At 55.5% G+C, this 22,384-nt stretch overlaps 8 protein-coding genes across 8 annotated transcripts; 3 read left to right on the forward strand and 5 right to left on the reverse strand.

The window, feature by feature from the left end:
• Positions 1 to 455: 455 nt before the first annotated feature.
• Positions 456 to 1,773, reverse strand: BO80DRAFT_42216 (uncharacterized protein). The gene has a single exon (XM_025718755.1). It carries the CDS (start codon positions 1,673 to 1,675, stop codon positions 476 to 478), a length of 1,200 nt encoding a protein of 399 aa, XP_025576530.1. The 5' UTR covers positions 1,676 to 1,773; the 3' UTR covers positions 456 to 475.
• Positions 1,774 to 1,871: 98 nt separating this feature from the next.
• On the reverse strand, positions 1,872 to 3,057 carry BO80DRAFT_443998 (uncharacterized protein; the record flags this gene model as incomplete). Its single annotated transcript, XM_025721401.1, has 3 exons — positions 1,872 to 1,953; positions 2,011 to 2,695; positions 2,754 to 3,057. 3 exons carry the CDS (start codon positions 3,055 to 3,057, stop codon positions 1,872 to 1,874), a joined length of 1,071 nt encoding a protein of 356 aa, XP_025576531.1.
• A 342-nt stretch (positions 3,058 to 3,399) lies between these two features.
• BO80DRAFT_424119 (uncharacterized protein) lies at positions 3,400 to 3,744 on the forward strand. The gene has a single exon (XM_025719201.1). It carries the CDS (start codon positions 3,463 to 3,465, stop codon positions 3,724 to 3,726), a length of 264 nt encoding a protein of 87 aa, XP_025576532.1. The 5' UTR covers positions 3,400 to 3,462; the 3' UTR covers positions 3,727 to 3,744.
• On the forward strand, positions 3,635 to 8,277 carry BO80DRAFT_42239 (glycoside hydrolase family 55 protein). The gene is made up of 5 exons (XM_025718814.1): positions 3,635 to 3,912; positions 3,967 to 4,580; positions 4,629 to 5,506; positions 5,573 to 7,135; positions 7,203 to 8,277. Exons 1-5 carry the CDS (start codon positions 3,754 to 3,756, stop codon positions 8,195 to 8,197), a joined length of 4,209 nt encoding a protein of 1,402 aa, XP_025576533.1. The 5' UTR covers positions 3,635 to 3,753; the 3' UTR covers positions 8,198 to 8,277.
• A 302-nt stretch (positions 8,278 to 8,579) lies between these two features.
• BO80DRAFT_463876 (uncharacterized protein) lies at positions 8,580 to 11,110 on the forward strand (the record flags this gene model as incomplete). The annotated part of the gene is made up of 8 exons (XM_025722624.1): positions 8,580 to 8,868; positions 8,931 to 9,079; positions 9,132 to 9,243; positions 9,308 to 10,184; positions 10,237 to 10,274; positions 10,327 to 10,512; positions 10,566 to 10,916; positions 10,976 to 11,110. Exons 1-8 carry the CDS (start codon positions 8,680 to 8,682, stop codon positions 11,108 to 11,110), a joined length of 2,037 nt encoding a protein of 678 aa, XP_025576534.1. The 5' UTR covers positions 8,580 to 8,679.
• Positions 11,111 to 11,570: 460 nt separating this feature from the next.
• BO80DRAFT_352793 (aconitate hydratase ACO2) lies at positions 11,571 to 14,074 on the reverse strand (the record flags this gene model as incomplete). Its single annotated transcript, XM_025715638.1, has 2 exons — positions 11,571 to 13,940; positions 14,030 to 14,074. The coding sequence occupies 2 exons, from the start codon at positions 14,072 to 14,074 to the stop codon at positions 11,571 to 11,573; spliced, it is 2,415 nt and encodes an 804-aa protein (XP_025576535.1).
• A 314-nt stretch (positions 14,075 to 14,388) lies between these two features.
• On the reverse strand, positions 14,389 to 14,661 carry BO80DRAFT_424122 (uncharacterized protein; the record flags this gene model as incomplete). Its single annotated transcript, XM_025719202.1, has 1 exon — positions 14,389 to 14,661. The coding sequence occupies exon 1, from the start codon at positions 14,556 to 14,558 to the stop codon at positions 14,391 to 14,393; it is 168 nt and encodes a 55-aa protein (XP_025576536.1). The 5' UTR covers positions 14,559 to 14,661.
• Positions 14,662 to 16,212: 1,551 nt separating this feature from the next.
• Positions 16,213 to 19,952, reverse strand: BO80DRAFT_404503 (Pfs, NACHT and WD domain protein; the record flags this gene model as incomplete). The annotated part of the gene is made up of 3 exons (XM_025717685.1): positions 16,213 to 18,233; positions 18,282 to 19,742; positions 19,827 to 19,952. 3 exons carry the CDS (start codon positions 19,947 to 19,949, stop codon positions 16,224 to 16,226), a joined length of 3,594 nt encoding a protein of 1,197 aa, XP_025576537.1. The 3' UTR covers positions 16,213 to 16,223.
• Between the last annotated feature and the right edge of the window lie 2,432 nt (positions 19,953 to 22,384).

The raw sequence follows: 22,384 nt of genomic DNA on the forward strand, positions 1-22,384 counted from the left end.
GGAATACTATCCAGTGTGATCCTTTGTACCGACCCGGTTTGCAGCCTCGGACACGAGATCAGCCGTGGCTCCCCCTCGGAGGGGATTGCCTGAATGAGACGCATGGCCGTGAATATTCCTGGGATCCTGCGCATCGGATGATGTCCAGGTGGATGCTAGTGCATTCCCTCCTGCAGAAACACACGCGCGAAGGATGGGAGGGGAAATTAAGCTTCCATTTCCATGTCTCACTAGCCCACACTGGCCAGGGATCCCCGAGATAAGGACCCCTAGTGCCCCTATCATCATCCCATCCGAGACCCTCTCAGGGATCCGGCTCGCTCGGATGGCCCCCATCAAGCTTTCCATCGACAATTTCGAGGGTCTGTGGTCGCCCTCCCGGATCAACTCATACCCCTGGCTTGAATCCCTTGAATATGCATGCGCCACATGGTGAGGAACTGCCCTTTAACTTGCATCTGGGCTTAGCTATCTTTCAGCCTCGCCGGCTCGCTCGGCTGGTTGTCGGATACGCCCGCCCCGAGTGCCGTGCAATTTCCTCCTCGCCTAGCAGCTCGCGCCATCGCTGGTAACAATCTCCCGCAGATTCCAGGCGAGCCTCCTGAGGCCACAGCCCCCAATCCACCATCCGTTGCTCTTCCCAGAGCAGAAGCCCGAATTTGCGATAAGGGTCGAAGCGAAGCCCCGCCAGGGACCCCGCCTCAGGATTCGACGCCATTGTCCGAAACAGCTCCCATCCGACGGAGCCCCGCTCGAGATCCCTCCATTCTGGCCAAGTCCCGAACCCCCTCATCACCGGAGGGCGAGGAGCAGGCATCGCATCACTGGGTGTCGCCGGCGCCCGTGTCGAGGCACGCGGACCGGGCCCGGGCAAGGGAGGGGGCATGGGCGCCCGGTCCGAGGCTCGCTCGCGAGGCCGCCGGTTTGGCGCCAACGCCTGAGGGGACGGAGCTGGGGGACAGTCCCAGCCAAATTCGCTTGCGCGAGGGGGCTGCGGTAGCTGGAATCGATGGGGCGGGCAGGTCCACGCCGGAGTCGCCGGGTGTTGCCCCGAGAGCTCGTTGATCAGCTCGATGGCCGTCCACGCTTGCTCACATTGCACCGGCTTTCGAAATCGAAACGTGCTGGGGGTGCTAGTGCGCAGAGAGGCGAGGTCGCTGGCCGGCCAGTTCAACCGTGCTTTACATGCGCCCGTCTTGAGCTCGTAGAAGAACTGTACGTGCCAAAACCCCAGGATGGCCCGCTGCTCTTCTGTCCACGACGGGGACGATGCCCCCGGGCACAAGACTGACTCGCATCGGCGCAAGCATCGGTTGAGACATAGGTGCGCCAGAGCATGAACCCGATGCGCTAGGCCCACCAGCTTTCGGAGCAAAGGCGGGGGTACGGTGGGGTCCAAGCCCTGACAGACAGCGAGAGGATGGCGCAGAAATTGGTAATACGACTGGAACTCGAAAGACCCGAGGCGGATGGTCACCACGGCCTGGATGAGGTCGCGGGTCGGAGGGGGTACGCTCGCCAGCAGAATGGCGTTGACAATTTCTCCCGCGCGGGCATCAAAGACAGCCGACAGCCGCGAGGAGGCATGGATGAGACTCCAGAGGGTCGAGAAATCGGGGCAGTGCCGGAGAACGTCGGCGAGGATCTCATTCGGGAGCTGCAGAAGAGAGGACATGGTGGTTGACTTGAATGACCAGGCGCAACGTTGAAAGGAGATAAACCCAATTCTACTCCCTATCTACCCGAAGACAGATGACGCTCGATCCCGCAGCCAGCCTTAGCGGATAAGCTGAGTCAGAGTGAATCTCCTTGCTCCATCTATTCACTATCAACATAATATCCAATACGAGGATCCACCCCTAGCCCGTCGTCTACTGGGTCGAACAATATCCGGTATAGTACTCCACCACCTTGCCACTCGACGGCATATTCTGGGTATAGTAAGCGGCGCCCCTGGGAAGGCCATTAGCATCGGTACAGAAGACGACAAACACGATGAGGGATACGCACGCCACAAAGGTGTAGGACTCGGCGTTATCAACGGCATTGTCACCGGTAAAGTAGGTGTTGTCATCGCGCACCACCTTGCCCATGATGCGCCAGGCGTTATACTCCTCGCCCACATCAGGGACAAACTTGCTCTCGGAGAAGAGATGAAGCAACTCGTGAAAGAGGGTGGCACCAGCAGGCATGATGTCGTCGATGGGCTGCGCGGCCTTGTTGGAGGGGGGATTGCCGTTGACGAAGTCGGCGGCGGGGATAGGGCTCGGGGCGACGCTGCCCAGGTTGCCCCCGGAGGAGAAGGAGCTCTGGCACAGCGTCACGCTGCCCCGGCCCTGCGTGATCGTATAGCCCAGGCTGTCCTCGGCGCACTGATAATCCGTCACGCTCGACCCCTTCTTCTGGTCGAAGAAGTACACCAGCTGCTGCGGATCCCAGTAGGGGTAGACCGCCGTCAACCGGACCTGCTGCGCCGTCGCAATTTGCTTCCACCAGTCCTTCATGTAGGAATCCTGGATAATCAACGTGTCCCCTGTCTTCTGGGCGTTTTGGTGGGTGTTGCCATCGTCATCCCGCAACGCGCTGCTCATTGTCTGCCGGATGCTGTGGTCGCCACAAAAGAGCAGTGGCTGCTTGGTCCGTCCCGACAAGGGGCCCCCATTCTGCAGCCAGTTGCTGATGTAGTCGTACCAGACTGTCCTCTCATCATTAGCTATTGGATACCATCTCTGCAACCCGCCCAGGCGACTCACGTTTCATCCCTGCCACCGCGGTGGCATCGGTTCCCTGGAAAAAGGCATCGAAGAGCCGGACCATGGCCGGATCGGAGGCAACATAGGAATCGCACGCTTTACTGCCAGCCTCGGCCATTTTCAGCGCATCAGTCGCCAGCTGGTCCAGTGTGGCCGTGCTGTACGCCGCGCAGTTTCCGTTGAGGTTGCTGTCAGTGACGATGTCGAACAGCTTGGCCATCGGCAGCGCAGTGGCGGCCAGCGTGAGGGCGCCATGGCCGACCAGGACCAGTGCAGGGGAAAGAAGCTGTCCAAGCAACCGCATGATGGGATCACGGTGTTCAGAGGAGCTGTCGGATTTGAGGAGCGGACGCAGCAGGCTCGGGAATGGAGGCCTTTTCTGCACCGGGCCTCCTATTTCCGCTTACCCCGAGAGACATTCGTTTAGAATCCTTCGTTGGGATCAGGTCAGCTCGTGCACCGCGATGGATCGCGCCCCGGGCCATGCTAGCGCAGGCCCATTTCTGCAGGAAGAAGCTAGCATGCAGGAGCATCCTTGGGTTTCAAGCGGATCTCCTGCAGGTACGAGGAATCCTGGAGGCGGCTGATAAGCCCCTGACTCGGACAAGGTGTACCTCGAGGCGAGCCTCAGATCCCATTTATCTATCGGCGCTTTGCTCACTCTTTTACGGAAGCAGACAACGCAGAAGGCAGGCCAATAACGACCACGATGCGGTTGCTCGAGAAGCTAGGCCTGCTGTGGCTCAGCGTACAGGCTGTTAGCCCCATTGCGGCCCATGCATCCCATGGCCGTCATGGCCTGCAGCATGCCCATCTTCATCAGGCCCATCAAGTGGTCCCTCGGGATATCAGTTCGTTCAACCTCTTTTCTTCGACTGTCTTAACGAACGGGACGCGGTCCGGCGCCCGGCCAGCCTTGCCCCCCGGAAAACCTCAGGTAGTGTGTCCTGGAGACCAGCCAGGCCCCAGCTGACACGATGCCTAGCCCCCGCCCCCGTATATGAAAGATAATGTCAACAACTTCTATGGCACGGCCCCCGACCACGGCCGGCAGACGGGCCCCGTACTGGGTCCGCTGAATGCCACGACCCACGGCACGATGGAGGCCAGCGATAACACGGACGATTACTGGCTATCGAGCATGGGGAGTGCTGGCGTGGTGAGTGACGAGCCCCCGCATCGCCGTCCGAAGATGCTGATCGTCCCCGCATAGATGCCTCTCGCCCCATCGAACTATCAGCTCTTCCGAAATGTCAAGGACTTTGGCGCGGTAGGCGACGGGGTCACCGATGACACGGCGGCGATCAATCGCGCAGCTGCCACATATGGGCTGAATGATCTGACCAGCCTGCGCTGTGGCAAGGACTGCGGCTCGACCTCCATCCTCGGGGCCGTCGTCTACTTTCCCCCGGGCACCTATCTGATCAGCACCCCCATTATCCAGTACTACTACACCCAGTTCGTGGGCAATCCCACCGACAAGCCCACCATCCGGGGCTCCGAGAACTTCACCGGCATTGCCCTCTTCGACACAGACTTCTACATCCCCGGGGGCAACGGCTCGGAATGGTACATCAACCAAAGCAATTTCTATCGCCAGATCCGCAACTTCGTCTTCGACATGACCAGCATGAACTGGACAAATACCGATAACAACCAGACCTACGTCCCGGCCGGCATCCATTGGCAGGTTGGCCAGGCCACGAGCATCACCAATTGCGACTTCCAGATGTCAGTCTCGAGCGGCGATCAGTCGGCCACCGCTGTCGGCATCTTCATGGAGAACGGCAGCGGAGGCATGGTCTCGGATCTGACCTTTACGGGAGGGTAAGTCGGTCTCCAATGCCGCCGGGTCCTCTGCTAACGTCGTCCCAGCAATATCGGCTTCCTCGCAGGCAGCCAACAGTTCACCGCGATCAACCTGCAGTTCACGTCCTGTTTGACCGCCATCAAATCCATCTGGAACTGGGGCTTCACGTGGAAGAACATCTACGTGCTCTCATGCTACATCGCTATCGACGCCACGGAATTCTCGGGCGTTGATGATCAAGGCACCGGCTCGATCGCCGTCGTCGACTCCCACTTCAACGGCGTCCCTTATGCCATCACGGTGGCCAAGGAGAACGATGAGCAGCCGAATATAATCCTGGACAACCTGCTGGTCGAAGACTCCACCTCGGTAGTGCTCGTCTCCGGCGGCGATACCATCCTGGAGGGCTCGTCTGGATCCTTGTACTACAACTCGTGGGCCAACGGCTACGAGTACTTGCCAGACGGGACCAGTGGCATCATGACTGGATTCATGGACCCCGCCCCGGATAAGCCGGAGTCGCTGCTCGATAGCTCGGGCGCCTACTTCCGGCAGGCGAAGCCGCAGTACGCGGACGAAACCCCGATCGTAGCGACGGAGAACGGGGTGTCGAATGACATGAGCGGCGACCAAGCATCGGCGATCAACACCCTTCTGGCTGACAACGTGGGATCGGTCATCTTCTTCCCCGCCGGTATCTACCTGGTCGAGGACACCATCAAGATCCCCGTGGGCAGCCGCATCATTGGCTCGGCCTGGAGCCAGATCATGGGGACAGGCTCCGCGTTCCAAGACCAGACGAACCCCAAGGTGGTGGTGCAGGTGGGCGAGACAGGTGACGAGGGCACTATTGAGATTGCCGACATGCTGTTTACGGTTCAGGGCCCGACGGCCGGTGCGGTGCTGATGGAGTGGAATGTCCACGAGAGCACCCAAGGCAGTGGTAAGTGTCCTCCCGACCCTCAAGCATGGTGAAGGGGTCAGAATGATCGGCTGATGGGGATGCTAGCGGCCATGTGGGATAGTCATTTCCGCGTTGGGGGCGCCAATGGCACGAACCTAGGGCTGGATGAATGCCCGGCCGGATCGGGGGTCAACACGGACTGCATGGCGGCGTCGCTGATGCTGCATATCACCAGCTCCGCCTCCGCCTATCTGGAGAACGTGTGGGCCTGGGTGGCCGACCACGATCTGGACAGTCCGTTGAACTCGGCGGCGTCAGAGAGCGACGCCGGAGTGCCGCTCAATGTCGAGACGGATGTCTCCGTGTATGGCGGTCGGGGCATCCTGATCGAATCGCAGGGGCCCAGCTGGCTGTATGGCACGGCCAGTGAGCACTCGCAGCTGTATCAGTACGAGCTGCTCAACGCCTCGACCATCTACCTGGGTCACATGCAGACCGAGACCCCCTACTACCAGCCCAGCCCTAACGCGCTGAGCCCCTACACCATCGGCCTGTTCGCGGGCGATCCCACCTTCTCGGACTGTTCCGATGACCTCTGCCGGGGCGCCTGGGCTCTGCGCGTGCTCAACTCGACGGATGTCTTCATATACTCGGCCGGCTTCTACTCGTGGTTCAGGGACTACGATGAAAGCTGTGTGGACGACGCGACATGCCAGCTGGCCCTGGTGGACACCAACTATGCCGACGGGCTCTGGCTGTACAACCTCTTCACCAAGGGCGGCGTGCAAGTCGTGTCCCCCGAGGGAGGGCTGGAGGCGCTGTACTTCAACTCGACGACGCAAGATGGCTACACCAGCGAGATCGCTGCGTGGCTGGCGCTGGCCGAGGGGGGCGAGGACATCGGCACCACCAGCAACTCCTCGGGCACCGTCTATGTCGATCCATCCATCTGGAACGAGAGCAGCCCAGTGAACGTGTCGTGCTGGGAGCCATGCGAGTACATCCTGCCGCCCATTGTGCTGCCGTCCAACACCACCTTTGTCTATCCCACCCTCGTCACGCCCGTCGTCATCGGCGAGCCGGTGCCGACCTGGTACGTCTACAATGGCAATACCACCACGACCACCGAGTATGTTACCAGCACCACCACCTTGACCGTCGTCATCCCCACCGTGACCACCTCAACCGTCAGCCAGTGGAACGTCGCCATCGGCTCCGGCACCACCTCGACCGTCATTACCCCGTCGCCCAGTGTCATCGCCCCGGCCTTCAACGTCACCTATCCCTCCTTCGTGTGGAATGGCACCACCTATCCCCCCTCCGTCTACCCCTTCTATCCGCCCCCCTGGCCGGGCAACACCGTCCCCACGGTGACGGCCGCGACTACCAGCTCGGATGTCATCACCTGGGTCAGTGACGGCGCCACCTGGGTGACCACCCTGCCGGCCTCGACCACCACCTCTTCCTCCAGCGATACCGGGTCCCAGACAACCGGGGGTGGGAGCGACGACGATCACCACAATCATCACCATATCACCCATCACCATGGTGCGCCGAGCCCGACGTGTCTGAACTCGAAACTCTGCGGGCATAAGTGCCATGAGGGCCTGCTGGGCCTGGTCTTTAATGTGTGCCATCCATGCTGGATCGGCTGTGGTGGATCCAGCTGTTCGTTCTCCGATGCCATTCCCCCCCCTGTCCGTGTGCTTCGGTCGAGAATGCTAACCGGCCGCAGCGCCCAACGACGAGCCCAATAACCCGAACGGCGATCCGGATGACTTCAGCAGCTCGTCGTCCTCCGAGTGTGAAACCGCCACCTACAGCTCCTGCAGCACGGCCTGCATCACGGCCTCCCCATCCGAGAGCTGCACCTCCACCTGCCGAGACGTCATCGGCTGTGACACGACCGGCACCGCCAACAGCTTCACATGGACCCCCGCGCCGCTCTTCACCGGCACGCCCGACTCCTGGTCGGACTACACCGAAGCTGGATCGGCTCTGTCGGAATCCGAATGGTCGGCCGCCGGTGCCATCTACTCCGAGTTCACGACCATCACCGGCATCGACATCCCAACCACGACGGCAACGGCGACAGGCACGGCTACCGGGACCGCCACCGGCGGGACGAGTTCCGCCGGGGACGGTACGAGTACCTCGATCTCCACCGAGACCGTGACGCCTACCCCGACGCCCGCCAGCACCGTCACGGAAGTCATCGTCGTCTCAACCATCACCAAGGTCGCAACCACCAGCTACTCGGTCTTAGCCGGGGCAGCCGTGATCGCGGCCGAGAAGCGTCTCGAGCTCCGCAACGAGGAGCTCCGTGATTACGACCTCAACTTTGTCCAAACCTCCACCACGGCGGACGTCTGCACCGCCGGGTGGGCGTACAACTACGGCGTTGCCTCGCCCACCCCCACCACCTGGTCCGAGATCCCCAAGTATGTGTCCTTCTTCTCGGTCCTCACCGTCCATTCGTCCAAGTACTCCGCCTGCGTCTATTCCAACTCCGCGGCCCCGAGCGATGGCGACGGCGGCACCCTCGCCTGTGATAAGGATTTCACGCTGTCGTGTGCGATCGAGACCGGGCCCGTCCTCGGTTGCAATGCCGATGCCCTGGCCGGTTATGATACCAGTATCAAGGTGCTGGTCAATTGTCCCATCTCCACCATGACCAGCTCCTACTCGACCTATAGCTCCAGAGTGACGGTGACTACGGAGATTTTGTAGGGAGTTAAACCTGTCGGGTCGGGGTTTGTCGTTTTGTATATATATATATATATATCTTTATGGATCCAGTGGCCTCCGGTAGTGTGATTTGGATAGACCGGTGCGAGGAGCTCTTCATGCTATGTGTCATCACGTAATGCACAGAATATACATTCTGCTGTTGTCTCACCTTTGAAGGAAGCCGCGGATGTGGTCCGAGACAAGACGCATGTCTCTCGCACGCCAGTCCTCAGTCATCTGAGAGGTAGTACTTTCCGTTTGTATAACTGCGGCCGATGACGCCATGTCTGCGAAATCCTCTGGTCAGCAGATGTCCATCAAACGATGACCATCAAAGTATCACCAGAAGATAATTACAGCGCAATTCCATGCTATGCACCCCATTCATTCTTAGCCAGTATCCTTTCTTGTTCTTATCTTGTCCCTCCTTTAGCCCCTATTAGGCTTCTAGACGATCACTCGGTCCCAGTCGATTTTCCATCATGAGTCCCAGAAAGCCCGCCAGGGCGACAGAAAGAAGCCCAGGCGGGCCCGTCAAGTCGGGGCGCATTACGCGCTCCAGAGTATCCATCAATGCGGCGGAGTCTCGAAGACGTACTGCAGGTGTAGAGCGTGGAGGTCGGGGGGCCAGTCCCGCACCAATGACAGGCCATCCCCCCGCTTGGGCAGAGGTTGGCAATTCCACCTATCTCCGAGATGATCCTGGTCGCGTCAAGAATAACCTCGATCATAGTGTCGACCGGAACTATGTGATGCGCTTCCTTGGTTTCGAGCGGTGCAGGGAGGGGTGTATCATAACGGGAACTTGTGTTTGGGGTTCCTGATTGACGCGGACTGCGGGATTCGCTCCTATGTGGACGAGGAAATTGTCATCACGAGAGTGTATGTTGATAACCACGGCCGTGCATCTTGTCTAGATGGCTAACGGGGACAGGGGCGGGGGCTGCACCAAGGATGCCGATGGGAACCTGGTCCTGCTCAGGGATCAAGACAATGACAGTTCCGCTATGAGTAGCATCGCGAATAGCATGAATCTGAAGATCCCTGTGGGGATCATAATAGGCTGGTATCGCTAGATCCATTGTATCATGTCGGTCACTGACTGATAAGCCAGGCGATCGCAACACCCTCCTGGGCAGGAAGCCCCCGCATCGGTACAACGTGATGGCGTACTTCCGGGTCACCCATCTTTGGTACGAGAAAATTGGTAAGAAGACAGGCGCCAAAGTCCGGTTCGAGAAGTTGGACTTGTCTAGCAGAAGTTGGTGGGCGACCAAGTCTCCCCCCTCGCTCGAGGAACGGAACTTTGACCTCCAGCCAGCACAGGCCCGTTGTGTAGCCTGCTGCCAAATAAGCCCTCAGATATATAATGAGGGCTGGATGTGCCTTCGGCCATCATGCCGACGGTTCTGGACCATCGGCACATCCTCTTCTCCGTCGAACCTTAGCTTCCATCCGGATTTCCTGGGCGCCCGCCTTCCTCCCGACCTGACGATACAGCCTCACTATACCCTCGTACCGGACTTGCTTTCGACCCTGGCAGAAGCCGATGGCGATATGCTGACCAAGCGCATTGCTTGGAAAGGCATCGTATGTCCCCGATGCGCTCGGTGCATCTCACGAAGGTTTTGGAGGGGCTGGAGGTGCGCAGACGTCGGCTTGTCAGCAGGTGGCTCACATCGATGCACCTTCGAGAAGATGTTGGGCATGCGACCCATCTCGCTTCGGTCGGTTATTGATGACTTGGAGATCAGTCCAATCAAACGGGCTCTTGGGTTTGATCCGAAATTCATGGTGCCAGAGATCGATGACCGGACTCTGCACCCATATCGAAAGCTGACTTATAGGATCCCCGGGGTGGGCAACATCACCCATCTGGTTTCCAACCGCGCGATCAACACCCGCCCTAATGGGCCGGATGATCTCTTCGAACAATTGCAGGGCGCCGATCTTGGGTTGAGGCGCTACCCTTTACAGCAGAGCGTAGGTTAGTGGATGTTATGAGGCTGGCTCGTCAGATGTCAATGCTAATGGCATAGTTGCTGGAACACTGACTGCCCATTTCGCCGTCAACTATGTGCGTCCCCTTCGGCCAAGGCCATCTCCCGGCTCGGTACTGACTTCAATAGGGAATGCCCTATAAATACGTCGTCTCTGTAGCATCTAAGGGATTCAACGAATCCTGCGATGAAATTCTGCGGGCATTGGGTCGGTTAACGTGGGCAACCAAGCAAGCTGTAACTGATGCCGGTGACTGCTTTCTCCCACCCAACGAATTACTCGTCCTGGGTTATTTGGAGGATATGAAGATTGGGGTATGCTGTGTCACCTGCTTCAAGTCTGTAATCACTAATGTGCTCCGTGACAGTATCATGATGATGGGGAGTCATCGCTCGGTCCCACAATCGCCACGCTTTCACTGGGGGCGAAGTCCACGATGCTCATCCGCATGAAGCACAAGTACTACCATGGCTACAGCAAAGCGAAAAAGCCCCTGTCCGAAGACCCGGTGCTTGAGGGGTGCGAAAACCATCACCGCCGACAGGCTCTTAAGAGTCGGCTCACGGATGGCAGTATAAGCCAAAGCATGTATGACGATCTCCACGCGGGGCTCTTGAAGACAGGAAGAGGCGGAGAAGCATCGCCGTGTATCAGAATGGAGCTCAACCATGGAGACCTGGTCGTGATGCATGGCGAGAATTTGCAGAAGTACTATGAGGTATGGCCACTGATAAGCGCGGCATAAGATCCCCTCTCTGATCCTCGGCTTCCCGTTAGCATTCAGTCGTACCGGAAAAGAGACTGCGGTTCGCCTTGACTGCTCGTCATATCAAACCCGAGCATGTGGATGCGACGGAGCTGGAGAAGGGACAGTTCTCCCTGGCCCAGGATCAGGTTTATGACGGAAGATAGACGAGTGATTGTTCCACTGGGGTGATTTCCCCCTCATTGTGTGGTATATAAAGGATATGAATAAAGAGAGGTGTCACTCCTTTGATCGATCGAAGATCCTGAGCAGGGAGACATCCACGAATGACCAAAAATCCGACTAGAGCCGACTTGATGCTGGAATATGCGTTTCACAAGTTGGCAACCCGGTGTTCAAGGCCTGGGCAGTTCATTGACTTGCCAAGTCGACTGAAATTGCAGTAGTCAGCCTATGTCAGTATAATAAACAATGGCCCCTGTAATTAGTCTCAACCTGTAAATCAGAGCACATGTAGGAGAAGATACGCGAAAGAAAAGATCAAATCCAGACAGTTGTCCTCTGATTGCCTCCTGTCTAACCACCAATCGGTCTACTAATATAACGCTCGAAAGTGAAAGAACATGAATAACGGATGGATATATAAGTACACGTCGCTGAATTCAATCACGCACTTTTCTTGTTCGCCCGCTGGGCCAGCAAGTTCAACGCACTACCGGCCAGCACAAAGGCACACTGGTCCGGACTGAGGGTGTGCTTCACCGGAATGACAAAGGTCTCACCGCTGCGCTTGGTCACCTGCAGCTGGATCGAGCCCTGTCCGCCGGCCTGCAGCACCTCATACAGACCCTCCGTGGCGACCTGATCGCACGCGTCGATCCGGTCATAGTCCGCCGGGTTCGCGAATGTCAAGGGCACCACACCCTGCTTCTTCAGGTTCGTCTCGTGGATACGAGCGAAGCTCTTGGCCACGATGATCCGGCCACCCAGGTACCGGGGCTGCAGGGCAGCGTGCTCACGCGCGCTACCCTCGCCGTAGTTCTCCTCGGCCACCACCAGCCACTCCTTTCCGTCGGCCTTCCACTGGGCCGCCAACTCCGGAATGGAGTACTGCTTACCGGCCTCGTCATAGGCCACGTTAGTCTCGCCCGTGGCCGCATTGACCGCACCGATCAGGGTGTTGGCGGAGATGTTGGGCAGGTGACCCTTGTACTTCAACCACGGACCAGCCGCCGAGATCGTATCGGTCGTGCACTGGCCACGGACCTTGTACAGCACCTTGAGGCCGGAAAGCTCGCCCTTGGGGAAGGGTGCAAACGGCTCCAGCAGGGCCAGACGATCCGAGGTGGGGGAGACAATCACGTCACAAGACGCATCGGGCACAGCGGCGGTGGGCTGGAAGGATGGGTTGCCATCCGCAAAGCCATCACTGGGGAGAGCGAACCCCGTAGGCGGCTGGAACCGGAACTCCTCGCCGCTGGGAGTCTTCAGGCTGTCGGTCATGGGGTTGAAGGTGGTGCTGCCCGAGTAGACCATCGCGGTGACCAGCTCCGGAGAGGCCAGGAAGTTCATGGTTCTGCGGTTGCCGTCGTTACGACCGGGGAAGTTGCGGTTGTAGGATGTAAGGATAGCGTTGTCCTCGCCCTTGGGGACGCCATCGGTGCGCTTCCACTGGCCAATGCAGGGACCGCACGCGTTGGCCAGCACAGTGCCGCCCGCCTGGGAGAAGGTCGACAGAGTCTGATCACGGTCCAGGGTGGCCCGGATCTGCTCACTGCCAGGAGTGATGAAGAAGTCGGACTTGGGCTCAAGTCCGGCGGCCGAGGCCTGCTTGACGAGGTTCTCCGCACGGGTCATGTCCTCGTAGGAACTGTTCGTGCAGCTACCAATCAAGCCCGCGCCGAGGGTTTCCGGCCAGCCCTTCTCGCGGACGGTGTCAGCGAAAGAGGACAGAGGAACCGAGAGGTCGGGGGTGAAGGGGCCGTTGATGTGCGGCTCCAGCGTCGACAGGTCAATGGTGATCAGCTGGTCGTACTCGGCACCTCCGTCAGCCCGGAGGAGGTTCTTGGGGCCGGAAGCGGCGATCTCCGAAGCGGCGCGGGCGACTTCAGCCCGGTGAGTCGCTTGGAGGTAGGGAACCATGCTGGGGGAGAAGGGGAACACGGAAGTCGTTGCGCCAACCTCGGCACCCATGTTGCAAATGGTGGCCATACCAGTGCAACTCAGGGTCTCCAGACCCGGTCCATGATACTCGATGATGAACCCGGTTCCACCGCGAACGGTGAGCTTGCCAGCCAGGTGAAGAATGATATCCTTGGGAGCAGCCCAACCGTTGAGCTTGCCCTCCAGACGCACACCTAGAATGCGAGGCGCCTTGAGCTCCCAGGGGGCGTCAACCAAGGCATCGACGGCATCGGCACCACCGACACCGATGGCGATGGCACCAAGACCACCCGCATTGGGGGTGTGACTGTCGGTTCCCAACATCATCAGACCCGGAGCAGCGTAGTTCTCCAGCACGCTCTGGTGGATGATACCGGCACCGGGGGGCCAGAACTCAATGCCATAGCGCTTGGCAGCACTCTCCAAGAAGTCAAACACCTCGCTGTTGCCCTTGATCGATGCGGGCAGATCGGTGTCGGCACCGCGCTCACCCACAATCATGTGGTCACAGTGAATACTGGCGGGCACGGCCGTGGAGGGCAGGCCGCAGGACATGAACTGCAACAAGGCCATCTGGGCCGAAGCATCCTGCATTGCCACGCGATCCGGCTTCAGCTTCAGGTTGGCCTTGCCGCGAATGTCCCGGCCATTATCGGTGCCGGTCAGGAGGGACTCCTCCGGGTTGTCCAGGTGGGCGTAGAGGATCTTCTCCGCGAGGGTCAGGTTCCGGGACTGGCCCAGGACTCGGCGGACATTTTCAAGGTTCTGGACGATCTTATGGTAGGGAGGAAGACGGGAGGACACCGGGGAGGCCTCGGTGGCCAGACCACGGCGAGCAAATAGTCGTTGCGGGGAGAGGCATTTCGGAGCCAACTAATGACACGGGGAAGTGGAGGTCAGCCGTCTATCCATCCATCATGGTGGTTCAGGGGGTCATTGGAGCAGGCAACGGCCGGACTTACCCTCTGCGAGGCGGTGGCCCGCTGCCATACAAACTGCCTCACCATAATCGCGCCAGGAGCTTGGAGGGAATTGCGGAGGAGAGTCAGGCAGGTCGTCGGCGAAGAGTCATTTTCTTTCCCATTTGTTAGTCACAACTCTTTTCTTTTACCTCCCCCTTGATTGGCCGGCGCCACCGCCGATGCCGGGGCCGGACCCCGATCGACAGGCGGGGCGATACCGGCTCCGGCTATCGATTTCATCATGACCACCCGTAATATCAATCCTCCGGGGCGGAGGAATGGATGATCCCATCCGCTCACACCGCCGGCAGTACTCTATGGAGAATATATGGAATAGCATCTATCCTTACAGGCGAGGCATCTACTCCAAACGCCTGCAGAATGACGGTTCTGCACACTCCGAATCCTTCATTGCTGCCACCACATTGGCATTGCAGTTGGCCATCAGTCGCGGCGGAGAGATCGGGGTGGCAAACGGACTGTCGCTCGCTCGGCGAGCGTTCAGCGTCACGATCACGACGGCGGCCATGTCGGCCCGAATGCGGCTCGGACGTCGTCGAGCTCAGTCGGAGTGCCTAGAGAGTTGTCAGCAGGGACAGGGGAGGGTCAAATTCTCCGCCAGGGACTCAGGCAGTGTACCTTGGGCGATGTCTAGGCCGGCTCGCGCACCACCGAGCCTGTCCGGTGTGCGTCAGGGTGGTGACTTGGTGCCCTTGCGAATGTTAGTTGATCCATGACCCGGTGAGTCTTGTATAGTGTAGCACCTATCTCGCCCGAGCAGCTCGTCAATGACCAGCCTGCCGCAGCGCCCAGTCCCGCCAATCACGAAGGTGCGCATGTTGCTGGATAAAGATGCCCGGGGGAGGAGTCAGCCAGCCCCTTCAGCAAGCCCCAAGGGGAAAGTGTGTTTACCTGATATCTTTCTGGGTTGGTCAAGAAGGCTTGGTAACTCTAAGTGCTCACCTGTCTACCGGACTGTCTATATAGTGTTCGAAACGGGCTGAATTTACTGACGGGTAGGCTTCGGAGCAAGCCTTCGGATCCGACCGGACGTGATGCTCCTTCGGAGTGCCCGCAATAGTCAGCCTGTTCACTAATTAGGTATATAGTGCTACAGAGTTGGGGCAGCTCATCGTTCTCGTTTTGGAATGCTAACTACCAGAGATTTGGGGGTACCTAGGTAGTATAATACATGGGTAGATATGATCCAGAGAGTAGAGATATCTACTACTAGGTATCTACCATCTGGATACTGAATAGTCGTACTCCGTAGTAGTCTGTCGATCGGTGCAGGACTCGGTACTATAAGTTGATCCATGTGGGGGATCTCGGGTGGGACCCACCTGGCAAGGGCCTATAAGCATGTTCTTCATCAACTAGATAGATGGATGGATCTGAATTCTGAAGCGTGAAGGCATGTCAAAGCCAAATCGGATTACTGGGGTTTTTGGAGGACAGGGCGGAAGTCTCTTCGCTCAGGACAGGCGTCCTTAGTACGGAATATATTCGACCTCCCTCCTCTGGCGGGTCCGAGCCAGCGTGTTCATCTTCTCTCTCTCACACACACTGATAGCCCAACAGCCATCTCCCTGGGCGCCAGCATATGATCTGTTCGTTCTGCAATTATCAAACCTTGCTTTGGGGGAAAATGTCGCACGGCCACTTTAGAGCAAGGTGTTCTTTGATTGTTTGTCAGGGAGAAGATACCCTCCGGGCCGTGGTGCCCAAGCAAGCCGGGCAGTGGGCAGCCCGACGCACGGAAGTTGCCCTATGAAATAGATAGATAGTACAGAGGAGGTCGAAATTGCCTTCACCAATAGACACAACATAAAAGTTTCTCAGACCCACTACCAAGATATTAGCGCGGGTAGATTATTGAGCGTGACAACATAAATTGTGGCCTGGTATGAGTATTGGCTTTACGCAATTTAATCTATTCAGGAGTATTACCCGTTTAATACACGTGTCTAATAACTACCGAGATGTATTATGAGTCATATAACAAGGTAAGAATTAGAATCACGTGGAAGCTGATAGAATCTAAAAGCATGCAGGTGGCAAAAACTATCAAGATAAATAGTTGAATAATCCCAGACCCTCCTTTTGTAAAGAGATTAGAAAGTAGAAGAGAGTAGAAAATCATGATTAATAAAATGTCATATATCTATGTACTACTATGTCTAGGCAGATAAACCTAGTGACTATCGCGGCTCAGTATAAGGACTTGCCCTAAGTGAAAACCAATACAAATAGTCGAAGATGTTACAGCAGAGGCTGATATCTTGAATATTGATGGCAACTTCAACAGCTTTACTGAGTTCCATGTAATCCAGGTTCGATCAGAACTTATTCCAAATCCGTGAGAATACAGTTTTTCGGGATTAGCTTGGGAAGATGGCGAGTTTGCAAGGTAATATAAGATAAAGACACCCAGATCATGTTTTGTGACCGAGTCTCCGTGGCCCTCAAGAGTCTGCAGACAGGCGCCGCTGGCGGCATCCCACAGCTTGACAGTCTTATCATCGGAAGTAGACGCCAGCCGCTTAGAGTCATGCGAGAAGACTACTGAGTTGACCGAGCTACCGTGGCCCTCGAGCGTCTGCAGGCAAGCGCCGCTGGCGGCGTCCCACAACTTGACGGTACTATCGTGGGAAGTAGACGCCAGCCGCTTAGAGTCAGGCGAGAAGACCACTGAGCTGACCCAGCTACCGTGACCCTCGAGCGTCTGCAGGCAGGCGCCGCTGGCGGCGTCCCACAGCTTGATGGTACTATCGCGGGAAGTAGACGCTAGCCGCTTAGAATCATGTGAGAAGACCACTGAGTTGACCCAGCCACCGTGGCCCTTGAGCATTTGCAGGCAGGCGCCGCTGGCATCCCACAGCTTAATAGTCTTATCGCTGGAAGCAGATACCAGCCGCTTAGAGTCAGGCGAGAAGACCACTGAGTTGACCGAGTCACCATGGCCCTTGAGCGTCTGCAGGCAGGCGCCGCTGGCGGCATCCCACAGCTTGATGGTCTTGTCGTCAGAAGCAGACGCTAGCTGCTTAGAGTTAGGCGAGAAGACCACTGAGTTGACCGAGTCTCTGTGGCCCTCGAGCGTCTGCAGGCAGGCGCCGCTGGCGGTATCCCACAGCTTGACGGTACTATCGTGGGAAGCAGACGCCAGCCGCTTAGAGTCAGGCGAGAAGACCACTGAGCTGACCCAGCTACCGTGGCCCTCGAGCGTCTGCAGGCAGGCGCCGCTGGCGGCGTCCCACAGCTTGATGGTACTATCGTGGGAAGTAGACGCCAGCCGCTTAGAGTCATGCGAGAAGACCACTGAGTTGACCCAGCCTCCGTGGCCCTCGAGCGTCTGTAGGCAGGCGCCGCTGGCGGCGTCCCATAGCTTGATAGTCTTATCGCAGGAAGCAGACGCCAGCCGCTTAGAGTCATGCGAGAAGACCACTGAGTTGACCGAGCTACCGTGGCCCTCAAGCGTCTGTAGGCAGGCGCCGCTGGCGGCGTCCCATAGCTTGATCGTCTTATCGCTGGAAGCAGATACCAACCACTTAGAGTCAGGCGAGAAGACCACTGAGTTGACCCAGTCACCATGGCCCTCGAGCGTCTGCAGGTAGGCGCCGCTGGCGGCATCCCACAGCTTGACGGTCTTATCGTTAGAAGTAGACGCCAGCCGCTTAGAATCAGGCGAGAAGACCACTGAGTTGACCGAGTCTCCGTGGCCCTCGAGCATCTGCAGACAGGCGCCGCTGGCGGCGTCCCACAGCTTGACAGTCTTATCATGGGAAGCAGACGCCAGCCGCTTAGAGTCAGGCGAGAAGACCACTGAGTTGACCGAGCTACTGTGGCCCTCGATCGTCTGCAGGCAAGCGCCGCTGGCGGCGTCCCATAGCTTGACAGTCTTATCACGGGAAGCAGACGCCAGCCACTTAGAGTCATGCGAGAAGACCACTGAGTTGACCAAGCTACCGTGGCCCTCGAGCGTCTGCAGGCAGGCGCTCCAGCTCTCGCCTATCATTGACTTAGCATTCATCCATTTCAGTTCCTCAGACTCAAATTGAGTTCTCGTAATACTGCTCCGAGGGCTAAAGAATATTGCCGAAGTGTATACTTGAAGTGGGTAATTCTCTATCATTGTCTTATGATCTATGATGAAGCGGTATGCATCCTGAACTCTGTCAATCAGCTGTAAGTTGTTTGTTCTTCTCTAGAACCTTGTTAGAACAGTAATTTGCTAATATCTATAGATACATACCTTTAACAATTCTTCAAGCCTGAGCATTGATCTTGCTCCTTCTGCTATACTTCCTGACAGGCTAAGAGCTTCAAGCCAATGCAGTAAGTCTTGGCATAGGAATGTATTAATCAAAGAAAAACCTTCCTGTCGTTCCTCTGTCTTTATCTTATCCAAGTAGTGATTGAGATGATTTACCCAATACACACATGCGTACCGCATTGCGGCTAGCGGATCTGGGTCTGGCTGCTTAATTTGACTGATTGAAAGTGTAGGGTCGTTGACCTTGTATATATTGCGTCGCAGCATCTTTTGCAAAGTTCGCAAAGACTTAGAGAAAATAGAGTAGTGTATCTCTTGCAATCCATCAGAATGTATTTTTTGAGATGTCTCTCTCAGAAGAAAGTCTTGTGCCGATTGATGGACCAGGGTGATTGTACAATCTTGAAGAGTTATAAAGGAACCACAGAGCTTTATAATCTCTGGAAGATCATCGTAAACAATCTCATCCCGAGGTTCGAGATATAATGATAACTCATTCACGGTGATAGGACGATCGACAGTTGTGATGATTCCAAGCAATGTCAGACAGAGCTCAACATCATACTTCATGTCCTCGATGTTGCGAAACATTCGACGGTATAATTGATCAAGCCCAGGAGGAAAGTCCTTCAGCTCTTGCTGGAGATGTCTGGCCGAAATATCTCTCAGTTGCTGGCAAACCAAAGCAACCCAGAGGAAGGTTCCTTTTGCATTTAGTAACAAGTGACTCTCAACCATCTTTCTCTTTTCCAGGGTGTATCTGTTTCTCTTTGATAATTCCTCTACTTTATACTTGATAAAGTAGTCAACAGCAGCAGTTAAATTGCCTTCATTCAGCTCAAGCTGAAGTCTGATTCCTGTTGTGTTGTTGAGATATTTCTCGATGCTCGGCCAGTTTCGACTTGAGACAATCCATTTCACGTGTTGATGCCCTGATGATTCCTCTTCAAGAAATTCAAGAATTCTATTTTGATCAATAACACACTCGTCCAGTGCATCAATTATTAGGTAGGTCTTCTTCATAGCCGGATCTTGGAGTATCTTCTGAAAAACGTTGCGTAATTCGAACCACCCATTCTCATTGTCAAGGAACTTCGCAGGTAGATGTTTCTGGAGCAGAGGCTGTTTCTTCCCAATCATGATAACAAGTCCTTGTAGAATTGCTGTAGCACTGTTTATACGATTATTGGTGGCTTGGCAGAAGAAGTAGGCAATATTGATATCGTCTTGGGTAGCTTTCTTGGAAAGCTCATCAATAATACCACAAATTAGCATTGTCTTGCCTTTACCGGGATCACCTTTGATCCAGAGAAACTGATTGCCTGCAGTGTATCTCCAGTCTTTAAAGTCATCATGGTCGAGCACCCAACGGTATGAGTCTCGAAGAAGGCCACCCTTCTCCTCTTGGATCCGCTTCTTGTCAAGCTCAGGATCAGTAGCCTATAATTTAAGAAAGGATTAAGTCTTTCACTGTTTAAAAACACAAGTGCCAACTAAGCCAATGGCACTGGATATCTCACTAACCTTTGAATCGTCTAGTTGGTTATAGTAATTGTTGTGTATTTGACCAACATTTTGACCCAGTTGGAATCCAGCATTATAACCGGCATAAGATGTTGTTGAGTTGTTCATTGTATCAGTAAGCATTTCAGAACGGTGTGGTATAACAGGACATGTAAGTTAAGAGTGGAGTGAAGGCCTTTATATGCAAGCCCCCTGGCCACGATGCTCAGCTACCCCGCACCCAAAAAGCAAATATTGCGTATGTAACCATAAAGATCATGATTTCAGCGATTCCTTGTAGTCCCAATACACTTTACATATATTAGAACAGAGTCATTAGGCCGTTTGCTACTCACTTATATAGATTAAGGGATTTGAGGGTATTAAAATTAAGCAAGAGACCAGGCATACTTAGATGCTGCGAGCAATATCAGGAGAAGGTATTCGGCACTGCCACATCCAAACGGTGGGGCATTTTCGGTGAAAAGATGTATATCATTGGCGGAATCGGAACTTGATTGCTCTGAACCTCTCAATATTCACAAGCCACGTAGAGCGTTTGCTTGAACATTTCCTACTGCACGACAGTGACAGACGTCGCATTATGCACGATGGCTCCAAACCTGAAACCTGCACAACTAGAACTAATTCATCACATGATCCAGAGCGGCTCTCTGACAACTTCTCAGATGGCTTACGTCGCTGGCTGCAGCAAACAGTCAATCGTGCACATTCGCTCCAACCTGCAAGTATTCGGCAACGTCCGAGCACCGCGCAATGGTGTAGGTCGCCCACGCAGTATTACCCCGCTTATGCTCGAAGCTCTATGTGAACATCTGATAGAGAAGCCAACTCTCTATCAAGATGAAATGGCGGTATTTATCTGGGACGAATTCGGAAAACATGTGACAATTCAGAGCATCAGCAGAGCACTTGCGTCGGTCGGGTGGTCTAGAAAGGCAGCGCGACAGATTGCCAAAGAACAGAATGCCGACTTGCGGGACTTCTATCTTCATAATCTTGCAACATTCCAATCAAATCAGTTGGTATTTGTAGATGAATCAGGCTGTGATAAGAGAGCTGGGTTCCGGCGAACAGGCTGGTCGCCTTTGGGTGTAACCCCGGTTCAAGTTGCCAAATTCCATCGTGATCAACGCTTCCAGATACCACCTGCATATGCCCAAGATGGGATCATTCTCAGGCGCGTGTTCAAAGGGTCTACTGATGCCGATGTTTTCGAGGACTTTATCGAGCAGCTCCTCCAGCATTGTAACAAATGGCCAGGACCGAAATCTGTTCTTATTATGGACAATGCGTCGTTCCATCTCACTGAAAAGCTTCAGCGGCTATGTGCCGATTCAGGCGTCAAGCTGATATACCTGCCGCCATATTCACCAGATCTCAACCCCATCGAAGAGTTCTTTGCGGAGCTGAAGCAATTCATCAAGCGTCAGTGGACATCATATGAGGAGAACCCAGATCAAGGTTTTGATAATTTTTTGGAGTGGTGTGTTGATGTAGTTGGCTCGAGAACGAAAAGCGCGGAAGGTCATTTTCGGAACGCTGGTCTTATAATTGAAGGGAATGAAACTAGATAATAATCTAATATTAAACCAAAGGACAGTATGAAGGCGGACTGGAGGCCGAGACCCAGTTGATCGCCATCGATGGGGCTGTCCATACTAAGTACCGTGGCAGGATCTAATAATCGGGTCTACCTTCTTTGATTAATAGTAGTATATTTACCGTGCCCGCACAATTATCCCTGGGAATGAAAAGGAGAAAACGAAAAAAATGAGATATAGGAAGAAAAAGGAAAGTAAAAAAAACAAAAGATTAAATGTGATCAAAAGGCAGAAACAAAGAAAATAAAATCCCCAACCAAACACCAAAATGCGATCATGTATTTTGGGGAGGATGATACGGGTTGGCTGCCTGGAAGAAGGTACAACAAGGGGCTGGTCCTCCGTGGTTTGGGTTTGGGTGGGTAGCTGTCTGCATCTCAGCCACCGGGTCTCCAAGGCTTAGCTATCTCGCTAGTCAGTACGGCATATCTACTCCGTCCGAATACTCCGTACTGTAAGGGGCGGTCGCACCAGCGGGATTTGGATGGATTGGATTTTCTGGAGTATTTTTACCCACTTCGGGTAATCCTCTCTGCTGCTGCTGATGCTGGCAGTCATACCCAGTCCTGCATGAGCCATCACATCGTGACTATCATTCAATTTACCCCCATGACCTGAGAGTAGAGATCGTTCTGATTGCTGGATGACTCCTCAGGAGGCGGTGCAGCCGGGCGGCTCAGCCGTACTACTAAGTACTGTACGGTGTAACTAAGTACTTCCTCTTCCCTATAAGAGCGGCGACGCCTGCCGCCTTCCCCCGCGGTGGGTACTCTACTACTGTGTAGTGCTACTATTTAAGGGCCATCGCCTCTCATCGCATCACCCATGGCCATGCCGCCATCTCCACCTCTGGAAGCCCGCCCTCCCCGCACCACCAGATTCCTGCAGCTGTTGTCCCATCTTCCCCTCGTGGCGCGCATCGTCTCCTGGCTCCAGAATCTCACCAACTCCTGC

Source organism: Aspergillus ibericus, assembly GCF_003184845.1.
Source record: "Aspergillus ibericus CBS 121593 unplaced genomic scaffold BO80scaffold_14, whole genome shotgun sequence".
Taxonomy (NCBI): domain Eukaryota; kingdom Fungi; phylum Ascomycota; class Eurotiomycetes; order Eurotiales; family Aspergillaceae; genus Aspergillus; species Aspergillus ibericus.